Below are 21,558 nucleotides of genomic sequence, written 5' to 3' on the forward strand. Positions count from 1 at the left end.
TTAAAAAGATGCATAATAAGAGTGTTTAATCAAAACAGCCTTTTTCCCTCTTATCTTTTAAGTATATGTCACCTGTTTGTCAAAGTTTTTCTTATATAAACTCTTCCAGTGGGCTATATTCATATTCATTGGTAAAATCAATAAGTTGGCGATGGACAGGGAGGCCTGGCGTGCTGCAATCCATGGGGTTGCAAAGATTCAGACATGACTGAGTGAATGAACTGAACTGAACCTGAGATAACAATACATAGTGGTTGCCAATTCCATAATATACCTGAATTGTGTATTGGGAATCACTTATTAATATTTTCATTGATTTAACTCTGAAAACCCTTGTCTCCATATTTTATTTTCTAATCCAGTTGGGCTCATGTTTATTTTTTCTTTTCATATATGCTTTTGTAATGTTTCTATGAACTATACTTTTTAATGTTATACATTAGACATAGTCATAAAAGTGTCTACTAAGAAAAAAAAATTTTTTTAATAAAATCAATAAGTTAATTGCCTAAAAGAGAATGATCTTCCAGGAATCATTCTTCATAACAAGTCACCATTCATTAAGGGCAATAGCTATTTGCAAGCCAGTTTAATGATGTAGTGTTTCTAGATCTAGAAATCAGCACCATGGGTGAATTATGAACACATATAAGCTCATGGATCAATAAGCCTCATGTTTTGAATGTCACCAGCATGCTGCAGTGTTTAATAAATAGGAAAATGAAATAGAAGGAGCAGTGAATTGATAACATTTGCTCTGTTTAAGGGCCCCTCCATTTACTTTTAAGCTTTGGCTGAGAAAAGAGGCTTGGCATTGGAAGCATATTCCTTATTTTTTCTTCTGACCATACCCCGCCCCCCTCATTTCCAAGGAACTCATTTCTTAGAAGATCATCTTAGGTATGAGAACCTAAACTGCAAAGTGACTCCAGGTATAAGTGGAAGTTGGAACATCTAAACTCTATAACTCAGTTAACCCTTCTATAACTGGATTTATCACATCATCTGTCAACTAAGGCTGATAATACTTGACACCTTCCTGCTTGTGGTGAGAATGAATGAGAATGTTTGAAGTAGGGTTTTCCTTGTGGCTCAGACAGCAAAGAATCTGACTGCAGTGCAGGAGACTTGGGTTCAATCCCTGAGTTGGGAAGATCCCCTGGAGAAGAAAATGGCTACCCACTCCAATATTCTTGCCTGGAGAATTCCATGGGCAGAGTAGCCTGGAGGGCTGTAGTCCATGAGGTTGCAAAGAGTCGGACATGATGAGCAACTAACACTTTCACCTTTTTTCACTTTCAATATAAAGTGGGTAATAAAGGTGTGGTGTCAACGAAGAATCCATCTGTAACTTACATATTTTGATGCATTAATTAAACAGTGTCCTATAAATAGGACTTTTAGGACATCCATTTATTCATCCAACAAATATTTATTGAATGCTTACTTGGACTCAGGCACTGTTCTAGTCATTGAGGAAGTAGCAATGAATAAAGAAGACTAAATCCTCGTTTCATGGATCTTATATTCTAGTTATGAGAGGCAAACAATAACCCCCCCCCCCCAATTTCTTAAACAGTATGATAGAAGCTGGTAAGTGTTATGGAGAAATTTTTAAACAGGTTAAAACAAGATAGGAATGTGCAACAGCGGTGAACTTTTAAATATTGTGGTCAGAGGAAGCCTCACTGAGAAGGTGGCACTGAGTAAAGAATTAAATGAAGTAAGGAGTGGGCCATATTAACACTGGAGAAAAGATTCCAGGCATAGAAATGGTGGTGAAGGGAGTTGTGGGATACGATAATGGGAGGGAGGTAAGGTAAGAGAGAGATGGTGGAGAACCGGACTATGAGAAAGTAGGTCTTTGTCAGAACGCTGGCTTGTATTCTGAGCAATGTGGAAGCCACTGATGGCAGGTGGGGAGCACGTGAACATTAGTGGAATAGAAACAATTTACTTTCCTGATGCAGAAAAAGTAAATGTATAGGTTATAGCAAAAACAATGATTTAGGCAGTTACAATGCAAATGCCCTTGAACCTCTCCCACTTTCTTTTTACTAATGCAGCAAAATACTAGGGTAAAAGTCAGCCTGAGTAAATGAAAAAAGATGAATTATAGACTATTTCCAAAGGAAATACAGTCATATTACTTTTGATGCTTATAACAGCAACAATGAAGCTACCAGGATTGCCTAGTAGAGGGCTTGCTTTAGTAAATATTTATGAATGATTCAAAATTAGTCCATTGTTTGTAGGTTCCTAAATGTCTAAGAAGATTCTGTTCAACTGAATCATTGGAATGATCAGCCCTTCAATTTCCTTTTCATTATTAATTTGCTTGGCAGATCCTCTATTCTATATACACTGAAAAGGTTAAGCTTCAGTCCAGCCCCTGTCCAAATGATAAAAAATTCTGAACTTGTGAAATTCAATGAATAAAGATTTACTATAGCATTAGTGTCCATTTAGAGCCACATAGATTCCTACCTATCTGACAACCTAACGAAGCAGAGTTCACAAAATGAACAAGTTCTAATGAACTGAATATGCTACAGAGAAGTTAATTGCCCTCTGGTCAGTGATAAGGCAACTTGAAAAGAAGTGAGTCTGAACATTTTAAGCTGCCACTGCAGACCATTGACATCGACCTCTAGGACTCTATCCCTGGACTCTTTGTTGTCTGTCCAGTCTAGAATTTGGTTAATGACCATAGCTGAGTGCTAGCTACTAAACCCTACGTACTGTGCTAATATGATCATGATAGCATGTGATGATCCTCACAACAGCTCTCTACTCAGCCTATCTAACAGAGGAGGAAACTGAGAATCCAGGAGTTGCACTGATTTGTAAATGGCAAAGTCAAGGTTAGACCAAAGTTGTCTGATTCTTTCACCTTAACCACTTCATGTGTTCTAAATACTACATTAAGGGACTTCCCTGGTGGTCTAGCATCTATGACTCTGTGCTCCCAATGCAGGGGGCCTGGGTTCTATCCCTGGTCAGGGAACTAGATCCCACAGGCCATAACTAAAAGATCCTGCATGTCTCAATGAAGACTGGAGATCCCATGTTCTACAACCAGAACCTGGCACAGTCAGCTAAATAAATATTTTTAAAATAGCTAAATATTATATCAATCAGGCACTTGGAGGTATTACACCTAGGACAGTAGTACTAGTAATACTGCTTGGATGATGCTGTCAGGCATGTTATTTGTAGTCAGAACACTGGGTATTAATATGACTTCCAAATTTCTTCCAACCACATTTCGGCCTCCCCTCATTTATTTGTGAAATGGAGATGAGAATGTCTACTGAACAGGGTTGTCACAGGGATTTAGTTAAAATAATATACATGGGAGTACCTAGTGCCATACCTGACACATATTAACTAAACTATGCCATTGCTGCTGCTGTTTAGCCACTAAGTTGTATCCAATTCTTTGTGACCCGGTGGACTGCAGGTTCCTCTGTCCATGGGATTTCCCAGGGAAGAATACTGGAATGGGTTGCCATTTCCTTCTCCAGGAGCTCTTCCTGACCCAGGGATCTAACCCACGTTTCCTGCATTATAGGCAGATTCTTTACCGTTGAGCTACCTGGAAGGCCGTTAACTAATCTATGCATGCTTGCATGCATGCATGCATACTAAGTCACTTCAGTCATGTCCAACTCTTTGCAACCCTATGGACTGTAGCCCACTAGGCTCCTCTGTCCATGGGATTCTCCAGGCAAAAATGCTAGAGTGGGTTGCCATGCCCTCCTCCAGGGGGCCTTCCCCACCCAGGGATCGAACCCCCGTCTCTAGTGTCTCCTGCATTGGCAGGCAGGTTCTTTACCACTAGTGACACCTGGGAAGCCCCTAACTAATCTATACATGTTGCCAAATCCTTTTGGATAGCCTACCATGAACTAGCTGTCCCTTTTCATCAAAGTGATAATATGGGTGCTATCCCTAAGAGGATATATATTTTTAAATTCATTTTAAGGATTAGGAAAATATGGGTTTTCCCTGTATCATTCATATTCACTTATTCAATCCAACTTTCAACCAAGGGCATGCATCTAATAGGTAAAAGTTGAATAGTGAAGAAATGTTCTGAAGAAATCAGTGTCCTTGATCTTCATGGTCACCAACTGAGCCAGCTGGAATGGCCCTTACCTGGCTGGCAAAGCTAGGATCAGTGACTGCTGTGTTTAGTCCTTTAAGACAATTTAACCTCCCTTTTTTTGCTAGCTTTTATTTTTATTCCTTTAAAGGGAATAGGCCCCCAAAGTAAAATGAGTTAACATTTCGTGTGTCCATATCTGACACCTTGAGCCTGGCTGTCAGGAGGGTGCCACAGCTTCCAGTTCAGAAAGATAAAAGATCCATTAATAGCCAAAGGAAGAAAAAAAAAAAGCAACCCACACACAAGCAGTGTGACTGTCATTTACACTTCTTTGTAACAGTCTAGACATACTGTATGGAGTGTTATCCAATGTGATAATTGGTAAGTAGATCTTTGCCCATGTACTGGGCTTACCTATGAATTATAATTCAAGGGTTGCATACCATTATTGGTTGGCTTGCCTGTAGCCTTTCTTGATTCAAGAGAAGTTGTACTATTCTCTCAGAAAACAGAGGTCTTAGAGGGTCAACCCCATATAATAGACAATTATGGCATATGAAACATTAGCTTGGAATTTATAGCACATAATTCTATGAGAATGTGAGTCCAAATTTTCAATTGGCTCTGTGTTTAGTTTTAGACTCCAGTTTTGAAGATCATTTGGGCATTACTATTTATTTAAAATCCATTCCTTTTCAAAAATGAGTTAGAATTGTGCAGTGGACAGATTGAAACCTCTGAAAGCCCAATCTTATGACTATTGCATTCGCTGCCAATTGAAAGATAAAGGTGACTGCCCATCTGAAAAAGCAGTTTTTCATTGTTTAGTATTTTATGCACAATTCCAGACATCGGAAAACTGTTTTTATCAGACTGATATTTTTGCCAGCTTTTCAGCACATTGGATGTTTCATTAGCAGAGTCAAGAGGGAAGGTGCTAAGAGGAGGCCATGAGCAATGTCCTGGAGGGAGAGGTGGTTGCGGCATCTACAATCTAGAGAAAAATCTGTTCATAAAATTTGCTGAACGAGGGGAGAAAGGGGACCAGAAGGGAACCTTTTAGTGAAGCTAATCCACACTTAACAATTATTCATCAGTGAAAAAGAAACATGTATACAGAAAAGCAAGAATGGGGGCAAAAATACACTGAACTAACAGCGGAGGCCAGAAAGCAGCAAACTGCATTTTAAATCAAAGTAGTGTCTATGGTACACGGAATTTGAAAGGACCTCAAGCAGAGAAAAATATTTCCTGGGTGCCCTGGGGCTACTGTTCCAAATGCCTACTCCCTTGGTGTTCCTGGCTCCCATTGCCTCCAGCTGTGGTTCATCCCCCTCCAGCTCAACAGGAGCAGTCTTGTAAGCACCTGAGAGCGAGCAAAAGAGCCACATGAAACCCGTGCCATTGACTTTCATCATCAGCCTGAGGAGCCGTGATCCATCCGCACCTCCCTATCCCACGGCAAGGGAGAAGTTGAGCATCTTTATATTGATCCTTGTTAAGCATCGAAACTAGAGCTACTTGTCTGCTTTAAGGACCTTGGAAGGACTTTAATTTTTTTTTTTTTTCCTGTATTGGATGTGGAATGAAGTGTCTATATGCTCAGTTAATCACTCCAGCCCCTTCTCTTTGCAGTTAACTCTCTTGTAACACCTATTGCAGGTTTAACAAGTGTAAGAGTCAGCTGTTTTGTGTGCCTATTCCTCCTACTAAGCTCTGAGCTCCGAAAAACAGGAAAAGAGTTGGTTTTAGCTTTTTACTTCCCAGGTACCTAACACAGTGCTGTGTACCTACAGTCAGCCCTTTGTATCCTCACATTTCGTACCTGTGGATCCAACCGACCGCAGATCAAAAATATTTGGAAAAAAAAAATTCCAGAAAGTTCCGAAGAGCAAAACTTTAATTTGGTGCACCCCTCATAACTATTTACATAGCATTTACATTATACTTATAACTGTGTACTTGGTATTTACATTGTATTAGTTCCCTGGTCAGTAGTAAAGAATCCTTCTGCCAATGCAGTTCGATCCCTGGGAGGAGGGCATGGCAACCCACCCCAGTATTCTTGCCTGGGAAATCCCATGGACAGAGAAGCCTGGCATGCTACAGGGTCACAAAAAGTTAGACAGGACTTAGTCACTAAACAACAAAGGCATTATAAGTAATCTAGAGATGACAAAGTATACAGGAGGATATTCATAGGTTATGTGCAAATACTATACCATTTTATATAAAGGAGTGAGTCCCATCGTGGCTCAGATGGTGATGAGTCTGCCTGCAATGCAAGAGACCAGGTTTGATCCCTGGGTCAGAAAGATCCCCTGGAGAAGAGAGTGGCAAGCTACTCCAGTATTCTTGCCTGGAGAATCCCATAGACAGAGGAGCCTGGCAGGCTAGAGTCCATGGGGTCACAGAGTCGGACACAACGGAGCGGACTCACACTTTCACTTTTGAGTGTCTTCGGATTTGGGTATCCGTGGGGGTCCTGGGACCGATCACCCTCAGATACCAAGGAATGGCTGTATTCTCAAGTCTCCCTTCCTCCTAGAACCCCTGTGTACCACATCATTCCTCTACCAAAGAATGAAGCTTTTACGTGATATATTTATTGGAACAACCCTGGATTCTGGAGTCTGGAATAAATGGTGAAGGTTTAGGAATGAAAGAGAGTCACTTATCACTAAATACAGGAAGTTACCTTAGTATATGCCTCAAATAATGCTGTTCGGGACAAGTAAGTTCTAGTCACTTCTACAGATTCTCAAAAAAAGTGGTTCTGAAAATTTAGTATGCTTCAGAATCACCCAGATTAAGTATGGCATAATCCTGGGCTCTGAGGAAATTTTGCTTTAGTAGGTGGGACTGTAGAATACAGGTTTAATAAACTCTCCAGTAATTGATTCAAACTCTCCAGGTAATTTTCAAAAGTGAAAATCACTACTTTAGACATTTTGTCACCATAAAGATACCAACTTCTATTGTGACAGTTAGGACTAGACAAGTATGTTGGGAGAATTTTTTAAAGTACAAATTCAGGTTGGTAAGCCTTTGTTAATTGTGTGTTCAGATATGTACATGATATGATAAATTCAAAAATATATAAGAAATAGTTATTTTCCTGGAAGAATGGTCTTGCTGAGGAAGAAGGAAACTTCAAAAGAGTGATATCTATTTTATCAGTTCAGTTCAGTCACTCAGTCACGACTGCAGCACGCCAGGCTTTCCTGTCCATCACCAACTCCTGGAGCTTGCTCAAACTCATGTCCATTGAGTCAGTGATGCCATCCAACCATCTCATCCTCTGTCATCCCCTTCTCCTGCCTTCAATCTTTTCCAGCATCAGGGTCTTTTCCAATGAGTCAGTTCTTCACATCAGGTGGCCAAAATATTAGAGCTTCAGCTTCAACATCAATCCTTCCAAGGAATATTCAGGACTGATTTCTTTTAGGATTGACAGGTTTGATCTCCTTGCAGTCCAAGGGAGTCTCAAGAGTCTTCTTCACGGGTGTACACATGTTCCCCATCCTGCACCTCCCTCCCACCTCCCTCCCCGTGGTGGATACATGTTGAGGTATGGCAAAACCAATACAATATTGTAAAGTAATTAGCCTCCAATTAAAATAAATAAATTTATATTAAAAAAAAAGAGTCTTCTTCAACACCACAGTTCAAAAGCATCAATTCTTCGGTGCTCAGCTTTCCTTATGGTCCAACTCGCACATCCATACATGACTACTGGAAAAAACCTAGCTTTGACTAGACGGACATTTGTCGGCAAAGTAATGTCTCTGCTTGTTAATATGCTGTCTAGGTTGGTCATAGCTTTTCTTCCTAGGAGCAAGCATCTTTTAATTTCATGGCTGCAGTCATCATCTGCAGTGATTTTGGAGCCCAAGAAAATAAAGTCTGTCAATGAATACTGGAATGGGTAGCCAGTTCCCTTCTCTAGGGGATCTTCCCAACCCAGGGATTGAACCCAGGTCTCCCGCATTGCAGGTGTATTTTTTTACCATCTGAGCCACGAGGGAAACCCTATCTATTTTATACATCATATCAGCAGTGTATATGTATCAATCTCCCAAAACCTTCCACCCCTCTTCCCCTTTGATATCCATGTATGTTTTTCCCTACATCTGTATTTCTGTTCCTGTCCTGCAAATAGGATCATCTATATCATTTTTCTAGATTCTACATATATGCATTAGTATATGACATTTATTTTTCTCTTTCTGACTTTCTTCACTCTGTGTGACACTCTCTAAGTCCATCCATGTCTCTACAAATAACCCAATTTCATTCCTTTTTATTGGTAATATTCCATTGTGTATATATATACCACATCTCCTTTGTCTATTCCTATTGATGAACAGTAGAAACCAAGCCAACATTGTAAAGCAAGCATACTCCAATAAAAATTCATTTTTTAAAAAAAGTGGTAACTAATAGAATACTCTCTTCAAATGCTAACCAACGTAGTACTGCATGAGGACTCAGGAAGGAAAGATTTATGAACAAAATAGTTTGAATTTCACTGATGTGCCATGTAAACTCAGAGAGAGTGATAGATAAATCATGAGAAATATGTGAATTTAATAGATTCTAAACTCAAAACATGGACAGTTACCTTTGGCTATATTCTAGATGTTTCTCCATTTGTGCATATTTTAAATTTGCAGGATACAGGATGCTTGGGGCTGGTGCACTGGGATGACCCAGAGGGAAGGTACAGGGAGGGAGGTGGGAGGGGGGTTCAGGATGGGGAACACGTGTACACCCGTGGTGGATTCACGTTAATGTATGGCAAAACCAATACAATATTGTAAAGTAAAAATAATAATAATAATAAATAAATGATAAATAGTTTAAAAAATTATGTTGTTTCTCCTGAAGCTGCATTGAAACATCTATAATACCATATATGAAACGAATCACCAGTCCAGGTTTGATACATGATACTGGATGCGGGGCTGGTGCATTGGGACAACCCAGAGGGATGGTATGGGGGGAGGGGGGGTTCAGGATGGGGAACACGTGTATACCTGTGGTGGATTCATGTTGATGTATGGCAAAACCAATACAATATTGTAAAGTAATTAGCCTCCAATTAAAATAAATTTATATTAAAAAATAAATATCAAAAATTTCTTTTTCAGATGGTTTGACTGACTGTGTGGACCCAGATTGTTGTCAACAAAGCAACTGTTATGTCAGTCCTCTCTGCCAGGGCTCACCAGATCCTCTTGACCTCATTCAGCAAAGCCAATCTCTCTTGTCTCAGCACACTTCAAGACTCTTCTATGATCGAATCAAATTCCTTATTGGCAAGGACAGTACTCATGTCATTCCTCCAGAGATCTCATTTGACAGCAGGTATATATGTATTTATTTTATTCCTTAATGAACAGTGGTCATGTTTTTCTTTACCTGTGAAAGAAACACCCATATACACATACAAAACTCACATGATGTATATTATTCATGGTGAAGTGTAAGCAAGGCTTTTAATGACAAAAACAAAAGTATAATTTACAAATTTATTCTTTAGCTTCTGGATCGATCCCTTGAAAAATTCTTGAATTTCAGAAACTAAATTTTAAGTTTCATTCTATGGGTGTAAAACATTTCCATATGAGAGAATTGGGTGCATGTGATATTCTAAAGTGAAATACAAGACTTGTGAAAATCTGTCTTCTAGGGAAGCTCAAATGTGTGAATTGTCACTGAAGACCTGAGACCAAAATCCAACCCATTAGGTGAAAAAAAATTTTTAAACTAATTCATTTATTTGAAATGTAATAACGTGAATTTGCTCGTTGTCCTTCTCTGCTTCATCTTTAGCAATGATACGTTTTAGTCATTAGCACTAGATATAAGTAAGTCACTGAAGTCAATATTTCTGATCGCTTAAAAATGTCCTTTTTTGTTCATGCCACAATTAAACATGTTTAAATATTGTTGTTAAACAGTAAGGATGTTTATCTCTCAAAATAGAAAGTCCAGCAGTTGTGGGCTTCAGGGGTTGGCTGAGCTAAGGCTTCAGTACCATCGTCAAGGCCCCAGGTCCTTTACAGTTCTCTAGTCTACCACCTTCAGCAGAAACTTCATTCTCAGGTTTGATAGAAAAATGGTTGTGGCAGCTGCAAGTTCAATTCAGATGCAATAAAGACCAAAGGATAAAAAAGAAATATCCCCCCAAGCATGGAATATAGAGTCTTCCCTTCATTCTGTTTCTGATATTTCAGCAGCTTCTAGACTATTACAAACAGAAAGTTTAAAAAAAAAAAAAAACATGGAAAGTATTTGTCGGGGAGCACTTGTCTACATCCCACCCACACAGTCGCATCCTAGTGGGTATTATCAGTCCCTAAGAAAAGTTCAGTCAAGAGTTTATATTGATCTGAGTGACAGTCTAAGAAAATTACAATTCAGTATTGACCCCTGTGCACAGTAGGAAAGGGGTAAAAAACAACGTGCATGGAAATTTAAAACAGTCAACATCCTTCTCCCAAATTGTATACCAGAACTGTTATTGAAACTTAAAAATTTCTCATTCTGTTTATTTTTCTCTCTTTTTGATCTTTTATTTTTTGTTTTGTTTTTTAAATGTTTTATTATTTCTTTCTTTATCTGGCTGCACTGGGTCTCTGTTGCTGTGCACCAGCTTTCTCTAGCTGCGGCGAGGAGGGGCTACTCTCTGCTGCCGTGCACAGGCTTCTCATTGCAGTCATTTCTTTTGCTGTGGGACACAGGTTCTAGGTGCATCGGTTTCAGTAGCTGTGGTGCGTGGGCTCAGTAGCTGTGGCTCACGGGCCCTGGAGCATGTGGACTTTGATAGTTGTGGTGCACAGGCTTAGTTGCTTCTCATTATGTTTATTATGTGCAGTTCTAACCTTTTAAATCTTTAAACAGAACCCCAAACTCAAATGCTGATGCACCACAAGAAAGACCTTCTCTGCCAGGGGATCTAGTCAAAGTTTGCCTTCTTCCAAGAGACTCAGTCATCCCCATTTTGAAGTATCTCCCCCAGTTCAATAGCAAGTCTGGGGTAATTTCAAATGGCTGCAGTCAAAGTATTTATTTAGATAGTAGATGCTTATTTATTGCACTCCAGAGGAACAAAGGAAACAAAAAACCTTCATGCTTAAGGAAACTCAGTCAAAATGAGGAAAAGAAGGTAAATGAAATAACAACTTCCATGACATGGAGATACATATTTAAATGACTCACTGACTCAAGTAAAGGGACAAAGTCAGGACCTGAGAGAGACAGGAGCCAAGTTATTGTGACCCAGAGGAGGGCGTTTGAGCAATAAACTTAGAAAAGTGAAGAGAAATTCCAGCCACTGTGGTTCGGCTTCATGCTCCAGCAGTGTTTGCCAGCCAGTCGCAGAGTGAACAAACCTATTACTTGTGGTGCTTAATGCCTTCTCCTCCTCCTGGCTTGACTGAGTTTTCCTTATTCTTTTGTAAAAGGCTCCAAGTTATCAAGTAGCTCTGAAAGTCGCATTTGAATTCAGAACTACGGTCTCCTTCACCAAGTGGTCTCAGCTCTGACACACATCTCTAATCTGTCAGAAAAGGGAAATAGTTGAGGACAAGCAATCTAACTATATTTCCTCTAAAAAATCAACACGTAATACAGTATTATTCAGAGTATCTCTGGATAAAATAAATCCAACTCTGATCATGTAGAGTATAAGTAATAATAGTTATAAGCTCTTACATCTCTATTGTACTTTTTAGTCTGTGCAGCTTTCAAACCAACATTATTTCATTGTATCCTCACAGTATCCCTGTGAAGTAGGTATTGTCTTGGTGCATTTTATATATGAGGAAACTGAGGTTCAGAGAGATTAAATAATTGTCCAACATCACACAGCCAATAGCCTTGTTTTGTAGCAACTCTTTTTTTTTTTAATTAGAGGATAATTGCTTTACAATGTTGTGTTGGTTTCTGCCATATGACAACACAAATCAGCTGTAAGTATATATATGTATATCACCTCCCTCTTGAGCTTCTCTCCTACCCACCCCCTATCCCACCCCTCTAGGCTATCATGGAGCACCGGGCTGAGCTCCCTGTATTTTATAGTGGCTTCCCACTAGCTGTCTATTTCACACATGGTAGTGTATATATATATATGTCAATGCTACTCTCTCAGTTCATCCCACATTCTCCTTCCCCTTGTGTCCACAAGTCCGTTCTCTACATCTGTGTCCATTCCTGCTCTGCAAATACGTTCATCAGTACCATTTTTCTAGATCCCATATATATACACTAATATACAGAGTTTGTTTTTCTCTTTCTGACTTACTTCACTCTGCATAACAGGCTCTAGGTTCATCCACCTCACTAGAACTGACTCAAATTCACTCCTTTTATGGCTGAGTAATATTCCATGATATAAATGTACCACATCTTCTTTATCCATTCATCTGTCAGTGGACATCTAGGTTGCTTCCATGTCCTGACTATTGTAAACAGTGTTGCAATGAACATTGGGATACATGTGTCTTTTTCAGTTATGATTTTGTCATGGTATATGCCCAGTAGTGGGTCACATGGTAGTTTTATTCCTATGTAGTAACTCTTATAATCTTTCTGTTACACCACTGCTGCCCCATTTCAACTGGTTTTTAAATAAGCCAAGTGACTGAGATCTAATTTATACAGAATGAATGACATCTGGTTGAATGACATCTGGAAACCAGGCAATATTGTAAAATCCACCTCATTTGAACACATTTCAATGATATTTTGATGATATTATTTACAAAGTTCAAGCCAGTGGTAATGAACTTCTTGGTAGAACAACTGGTAAAATGGGCCTTTTGCTACACATAAATTGTTATTAAGCACTTCTTTTGTGTCAGGTCTCATACTAAGCTTTTACATGTGTTATTTAATCCTTACAAAAACCTGATATGGTAGGTACCATTGTGATCCCCACTTTTGGGGTAAGAAAACAATAACTGAGATGTCAAGTTGCTTGCCCAAGGTCACAATCAGTGAGTGTCAGAGCCAGGATCTGAATGCAAGCAGATTCATACTGAGAGCCAAACTTCTAAACCACTATGTTGAGCCACTTTGGCTCCTTAGAGAGCCAGGCTAAAGACTTTTGGTCCTTATACATATCTGACTGTGGGGTTGCTCTCCTCAGATCTAGAACACAGGTACTGTAATCAGGAAATCCAATTTGCTCTTACGGTTTTGCCACCTAATTGAGTGATAGCTGGGGAGGCAGATGAAGAAATCATTGCTGAGGGGCTCATTTGCCTACTGGCAAACTGTGAGCCACACGGAGGACTTGCTGCTGAGTGTTGCCACCATCGGAGGCCTGTGAGTTAAAGATGGTGGCATATAGGTGACTAACTGTTGCAAGGATGCATAAAGGTTAAATAGCTGTTCATCCTTGTGCATCCAAGTGAGACTAGCTTTCTTGTTATGAGTTCTCTGCACTGGTATATGAGAGCACATGGAACGTGGACCTCATGTGCCCCTGATGGTGTGATGTCACTGGCAACATGCCATTTGCCCACAGTAGAGTCTCCCAGCAAGCCTGTCAGTTACCATTTTTTCCTTAAATACATTTTACCCTGTAGCCTGAGTTTCTTTCTTTTTTTTTTGACCAACTCCAAACATGACTACAAAGTAAACAACATATTCTGCACGCCCTGTATGACTTATTACTTTTTAATAATGTAAATAGGTGAACAGAAGCATTATTGATCTTCAGTGTCTAAGCATTTAATCACTATTAATAATGTAAAAGGTTTTTATAAATATGTAAAAACAAGAGTACATTAAACTAAACGACAGCAGTAATTTGCAAAGCCAGACATTTCACTCGCCATCACTAATGGAGAAGTGCATTTAAAAAACAAAATCCTACCGGGGTTAGTGCAACCGCTGACAGCAAGGTCTGGCCAAACTCATTTGTCTGTTTTGTAGCCACAAGAAGCTGATCCACACATCAATCCACGTCTAGTGTCTACATCAGGCCTTACTTACTATCAGCCCACAGCTGTATTTTGTTTGGCCCAACATTTAGAAACTAAGAGATCTAACATAAAAATTGGAATGTCCTCATTCTATAGAAAATTGACAAAATTTGACATCTCTGGTATAGGTGTTCCAGAGTTGAGGTCCAGCCACCCCTCTGGAATGTCAATAGCATGCCTCTCTAGCTCACCACTCACTGATTCCCTTGCTTCTGGTTCAATTCCCGCACTTTTAATGTCCTGCCTGACCCTGTTGGCATTTGAGTTTGTAACATCTGGACTACACAGCTTCTCTAGCTTTCTGCAGAAAGACCTCAAGTGTGTGGGGGTTTTTTGTTTTTCTTTTTTTTTTTTTTTTTACTTTCTGATCTGTTTTCCTGAGAGTCTGTAAAAATCCTATCTTAACTAAGAGGAAAAAAAGTGACTGAGCATGCACTAGGAATCAGATTAATGGAAGGCTATTTCCACCAATATTTCACTAAGGGGCCTGCGTGCACCTCATGAGTAAGTTGATAGGACACTCTGCCTCACACCTTAGGCTGATAGACTCCCAGGTCCCACCATAGTGGAAACAAAATGTCCACATTCTGTGAGAAAGATGTGGATGTTAAGAGGCATTTTACTATTATGTTTGTCACTTAAAGTTTTAAGAACAATTTAAAGATCTTAAAATTTGCAGTGCTGCTGCTGGGTGTGGTTGTGGCAGTCTCATGCACCTGCTTCTACTGGAATCCTTAGCCTAGTTGAAAAGCGCTAAGCACACGAGGGCTTCCCTGGTGGCTCAGGGGTAAAGAATCTGTCTGCAGTGCAGGAGACACGGGTTCAATCCCTGGGTCAGGAAACTCCCCTGGAGGAGGAAGTGGCAACCCACTCTACTATTCTTGCCTGGAGAATCCCATGGACAGAAGAACCTGGTGGGCACAGTCCATGGGGTCACAAAGGGTCGGATACGACTGAGCAACTAAACAAAAACAAAGCCCATGACAGTGGGGTTAACAGGCTACAAAATGAAGAGGTTGAGCAGGGTGATAGGTTTCTTCTAGTTCTAACTTTCTGTGAAGTTGCTGTATTTCAAATTTGTGTGCCACTCTGGGATGTGCAGTACAGAAGCTCTGAACCATCCTCACTGTTAAATCTGATTTCTGTGAGGACAAGGATCAAGTCTGATATGTTCTCTTGTTTTGATTATCTATCACTGTATAGCAAACTCCTCCAAAATATAGTGGATTAAAATAATTGGTTATGATTAGATTTCTTGATTCTGTGGGTTAGAAAATAAGGCAGGGGGAAAAAAGGAAAGGAAGAAAGGATAAGAAATTCTGACAGGGTGTGGCCAAGATGACTTGTCTTTTCTCCATGATATTTGGGCTTTCAGCTAATCTAACTCAGCTGGGAGCTAGAAGAGCTGGCTAGCCTCCAGGAATCCCTCTTCCTGCTTAAATCCTCTCCATTCAGGCTGCCTATGGGCATGGCAGCCAACCTTGAAGTTTGCCTGAGCTCAGAACTCCAGGTTGGAGTATTCCAAGAGACAGGAACCAGAAGGTGCCAGTCTCTTAAGATCTGGATCCAAAATTATACCAGTGTCACTTGTGTTATATACTGTGTATTAAAGTAGTCACAGAGGTTGTTCAGATTCAGAGGGAGGGTCATAAATCCTACCTTTTACTGATAGAAGTATCAAAGAATGTATAACCATCTTTAATCTACCACACCACCGTATCCCCAGATTCTAACACAGGATTTGGCAGAAAAGAGGTTAAAAAAATGAGTAGATGAGTGAGTGACATAGATGCAGTGATATTGAAGTGCTCTTCTCATATTTACTAATGAAAAACTCATTTTGGTTGCCTAGAACACACAGATGATGTTAGGACCGCAAATTAGTTAATTCCCAAATGTCGGAGCAGCCTAAAGGTAAGGTTACTGTTCTCCAAATAGCACAGGAACAAATTCATAAAAGATGAAGTGATTATATAACAGTAGCAAAGTAATTACTCTTGTTTTTTTTTTTTAACTTATGAGACATTCCACCACTGGCAGAGCCTGTCCATAATTGACATCGTTTATAACTTTGTGTAACCATCAATAATGCTCTCTGCCTTCAGTGGGCTTGATAATCAAAACTTAGAACCAAGAAAAAAATAGAAAATAATGAGCAGTATCAGGAAGTCAGTAGGAAGACCACTGTGAACTGGCTCACTTTGGTGTTCCAGCTCATGAGAAAACCCAAGACAAGTGCCCCAAAACAAACTGAGGTGCTGCAAATGCCTTGAACATGGCCTTCTTGGCAAACTCTTTACCCAAGTCCTTCCCTTCCTTTATGACACTCTCCTCCATAATAAAATCTTGATGCACACACCTGATTATTCATGATACCAGGTAACAGCCGTAATTACTTATCATAACTTATTTAATAAAATGTGCTTTTCTGCACTTAGTTGATTTGGGAACATATACCATGTAAAATCCTGTGAATAGCAAAATGAGTTATTAAATCAAGACTGAGGTTAAGGGAAAGGCTGTAGGAAGATGATCATTGCTGCATAAGTTGCTGATCTTGGATTAGACTAAAGGCTTAAGAATAACCATACTTGAAAGATACAAATTATTGTTTTGAAATGTACATTTTACTGATACATTAATATTTCCAGAGTTACTGAAGATTTTAAATTTCTCTACAATATTTACCAAAGTCCTCTGCTCTCCCTAATGTAATCTAATATCCTGCTATCGACTCATGTTTACAAAATGATGAAGATATGTGTTCACCCCTTTATTCAACAGATATTTCTTGAGTCACCCACTCTGTGCCAGGAACTGTGGAGATGGGGGTAAACAAAAGAAACAGGGTCCCTTTATTCACAGAATTCCCTTTACATTCCAGTGGGGGAAGCAGTCAAAATTTCATGCAGATACGTAAAAAATTAAATTAATTATAAATTTTAATAAATTCTGTGGATTATGGAACATCAAGTAGCTTGGGGTTCATCAACTCAGAGTCCCAAATTCTGCTGCTTTGCTGGAGTAGACAGGTAACCTAAATGGATGTAAGAGAAGACATATTCTACCAAATGAGACAAAGTCATTAAACAATTTCAGAAGCAAGACTGACCTGGAAGTTTTCAGCAGTCATTCAGAGATGTGACTAATTGACTCAGGTGAGCATGAGGAGCTGCTAAAATGGACACTCACAGGAGTCTATTGGTGATTTGCAAGAAAAAATTCAAAGCTTATTTGGATAGTGAGCAGCTTAACTATTTGCAAGACGTTTCATCCTATGACATCTGGAGCTATAAATAATTTTTAATACAATTTGAAATGTTTGTGTTAGATGAACTCAAGGGGAAAAAACAATCACCCCAAAAAACTCCCATTCACCACAGTGAAAAAATGTCCCCATTAACCATACTTTGGCATCATTTGTAATGATAGATCCTATAATTTCTTTCAAGATAATCCATATTTGGGGAAGATTAATCATTTCATCTTGAGATTGATGAAAATGACAGTGGTTACTTGGTTCGTGTATTGGCACTGTCACCCCACTCTAGTACCCTTGCCTGGAAAATCCATGGATGGAGGAACCTGGTAGGCTGCAGTCCATGGGGTCACTAGGAGTCGGACACGACTGAGCGACTTCACTTTCACTTTTCACTTTCACTTTTCACTTTCATGCATTGGAGAAGGAAATGGCAACCCACTCCAGTATTCTTGCCTGGAGAATCCAAGGGACGGGGGACCCTGTTGGGCTGCCGTCTATGGGGTCGCACAGAGTTGGATATGACTGAGGCAACTTAGCAGCAGCAGCAGGCTCCAGACTACAGCAGACAAATTGGCTTCCCTGGTGGCTCAGACGGTAAAGAATCCACCTATACTGTGGAAGACCCTGGTTCAATCCCTGGGTCAGGAAGATCCCCTAGAGGAGGGCATGGCAACCCACTCCAGTATTCTTATCTGGAAAATTCCATGGACAGGAGCCTCGCAGGCTGAAATCCATGGGGTTGCAAAGAGTCGGACATGGCTGAACGACTAAGCACAGCACATATAGTCCAGTGAAGAAAACTGACAATAATGCGAAAGGTAAATGTCAGGTAGGAATAGGTGCTGTCGACTGAGGTAAAGAAAGGTTAGGGACAAAGAGTGACCATTTTAGACAGAGTGGTCTGGGAAATCCTCTCTGGGGAGATGACACTAGAGCTGAGACCTCATAGTATTCATCTAAATGTTAGTTGATTGTAACATGAACATTTCCTGCCACCTGGACTATGCAGTAGCCTATCACACAATCCAGAGCCTGGCTGTCACTCGTAGGGGCCCACTGAATCAGGATCCTGTGGTCCTGTGTGAAACAGAAAGGTAGAACCAACCTTTCTCAAGGAATTACTACACACTGATTACTGTACCAGGTTTTCCTGATAGGTGGACGGGGTGCCTGTCCTCTAGGAGTATTATGAAAAGCAGACTACTTCAGACAAACTGAATAGCCTCCAGAAAGAGAAATCAGCAACAGCCATTGACCATTTAGTTATGAAAAGAAAAAAAAAAAAAAAAAAGCAGATCTTCATCCATTAGTGTTTGACCCTGAAAGAAATCAAATATATAGAGACTCTGCCCTGATTTGGAATTATGAAAAAGAAGAGATAACAAAACCTTATATTTTAGAATATTTATAAGAAATGCAATGTTATTGCAATATTAAAGCATTCATTGAGGACTTCCTTGGTGGGCTTCCCTGATGACTCAGATGGTAAAGAATTTGCCTGCAATACAGGATACCCAGGTTTGGTCCCTGGGTTGGGAAGATCCCCCAGAGAAGGGAATGGCAACCCATTCCAGTATTCTTGCCTGGAGAATCCCATGGACAGAGGAGCCTGGCAGGTTGCAGTCCATGGGGTCACAAAGAGTTGGACATAACTGAGTGACTAACACTTTCAGTTTCACTTGGTGGTCCAATGATAAGGGATCTGCCTTGCCAGTGCAGGGGACGTGGGGTTGATCCCTGCTCTGGGAAGATCCCACATGCCTAAGAGCAACTAATCCCGTGCACTACAACTACTGAAACCTGTGCACCCTAAAGCCCGTGCTCTGCAATGAGAGAAGCCACTGCAATGAGAAGCCCGTGACCCTCAGCTAGTAGCTCCCACTCCACTCATTGCAACTAGAGAAAGCCTGGGTGCAGTAACAAAGACCCAGCACAGCCAAAAATTAATTAATTAAAATTTTAAAAGCATTCGTTGAATTAACATTCCCAGTCTATGTACAGGTCTTCCCCCAGAAGGTCTGTGACATAATCATTCGTAATTTTGCTGAGGAACAAATTTGAATCCATATGTTTTGTGTTTAACTTTTTCATGAATCTAGCAGCTATGGACCCCCAAGTCTATTTACGTATGGCAAATCTGGGTGTATTTTTAATTTTAAGAGTGTGAAAGACAGTGTACCAGGTATACAACTAGGGGTTGGTAAACACACAATGCAACAGTTGCTGAATAAATTAAATAAACTAAGGACTGAGGAAATCTCTTTCTAAAGCATCAGCACCTGCCAATGTCTGTGTTCACCTTTCTTTCTAAAGGGAGGCACTGCACATAACCTGCCCACATTTGGAAAAAGAACCCGAGAGTGGTTTGACTCTGCCATGATCCCTTGTGATTCTGTCTTCCCACATTACTTTTCCTAAGCAACCTCCTTTGCTTATCATCTGTGCAGTTGTTGTCCCAAGTGAGAAGTTAGATTGTTGCTACTTGCTAATAAAGCACTTTGATCTCGTTTATGTGAAAGGTGTTACACCTGTGAAGATGGGAACTCCTGATTGTTCAGGGAACTATTTTATCTAATGCTAAAGTTCAGGAAACACATGTTCAAGACACATTTAAAAAATTACAAAGTGCTGAAGGCTCCAAGATTTATTGTGCTGACTAGCTCTTGAAATCAGCATTCAACACCTAAACGTACCAAAAAAGAATGTGCGACTTTCACTTCTTTGCAAGTTCTTGACAAATAAATCCAAGCACAAATCTTTAAAAAGCCGTTCAGTTGGTTCCTTGTGATATTTTGAAACTCAGATGTCCTGAGGTACTTAATAACAGTCATTAGTAATGCACAGTAGCTGTCTACAGCTTATCTCAGTGTGAATAGGTGTTTTCTAATATTTTATCTTACTGCGAAATTAAGATTGAAAGGCTCAAATCCTTAGTACCTACTTCTCAGCCATATGATCTACGTGAAGTGACTTTAGCTGGTTCTGTCATCTAAACTTGTCCCTAGAGAGGGCAGAGTAAATGCTAGTTTATGGAGAAAGAACAAATGACACCGTGTGGCATATTCACTATACACCCTGCGCGTAGAAAGTGCTCAGCAGTTGGTAAATGGATAGCACCATCTTTGTGGGTGAGCACTTTCTTTTCCTTTGTAGCCACATCATTCACATCTTCTCTTAAAAATGCTACAGCTTAGGCCCTTGAGAGTCCAGGTCAAAAGACCTCCACCAATTCTGCCACTTAATAGCTGTATTAACTTAAGCAACATTTTTTGACCTGTTTGAATCCATTTCCTCATTTTTTAAAACAGGCTATTAGTCACACCTACTCAGGGCTATATTGATGATAAGTGAAATAAAATAAGGAAAGTGCCTGGCATGGTACCTGACTCATAGTAAGTGCTTAATTAATGTCTTATTTATATAAATACATATATTCATATTGTATATTTGTATATATAATATGCATTTATATATATAAATATAGATATCAGGGTACATAATATAATTTGAAAGATCAAGTTCAAAAGGCAGTCACTTTACTGGGTTATTTTATTGTTCCAGTATCTTCATGAGCTGATTAGGAATAAGGCAGGGAAGAACTATTAGTCTCACTTTCCATAAGGAACAAACGAGGCTGAGAGTAATTCCGTTTCTTAGGAAAAGTCACATCGATGATTATTAACAAGCCAGAGCTAGCACTGGGGTGGACAAAGTTAGACCACACTTTTTCCTCCTGGAGGGAAGAGTAATCCATGGCCAAGCTAAAGCCAACAAGACAGACTTGCCCTGTATTTAATGACTATCCATTATTTGAAGGGCAGATTCACAGAGAAGTGACAGGAAAGGTTAATGAGGTTAATAAAACCCCATCAGGCTGATTACAAAGATAAAACCATTTGAGTAATGTATAAAACAAGCCAAAAACAAACCAACCAAAAAAGTAAAATAAAACTTGAGATTATTCAAGGGTTGCAAGGGCTTCCAGGACACATATTTCAGGATTCAAATTCTGGACAAAAATAATCATGTGTCTAAATGAGGCAAACCGGTACACTTTCACAGCCCTGAAAAATGTGACTGTGTCGTCAGTTTTCTTATTGCTTCAAAACACTTGATCTTTTTCCCATTACTTTCGGGATCTCAGGCATCCAAAGCAAGCCTACTTTTGACAAGCAATTACCAGG

General features: G+C 39.8%; 1 protein-coding gene across 1 annotated transcript in view; it reads left to right on the forward strand.

Annotated features, from left to right (window-relative positions):
* Positions 1-21,558, forward strand: part of TENM1 (teneurin transmembrane protein 1) — a 629,447-nt gene that overhangs the window by 444,539 nt on the left and 163,350 nt on the right. The window contains exon 15 of the mRNA XM_052662865.1: positions 9,265-9,481. Within this exon, the coding sequence (XP_052518825.1) occupies positions 9,265-9,481 (217 nt within the window). The remainder of the gene's footprint in view (positions 1-9,264; positions 9,482-21,558) is intronic.

The sequence above is a fragment of the Budorcas taxicolor genome, chromosome X (genome assembly GCF_023091745.1).
Source record: "Budorcas taxicolor isolate Tak-1 chromosome X, Takin1.1, whole genome shotgun sequence".
NCBI classification, from domain to species: domain Eukaryota; kingdom Metazoa; phylum Chordata; class Mammalia; order Artiodactyla; family Bovidae; genus Budorcas; species Budorcas taxicolor.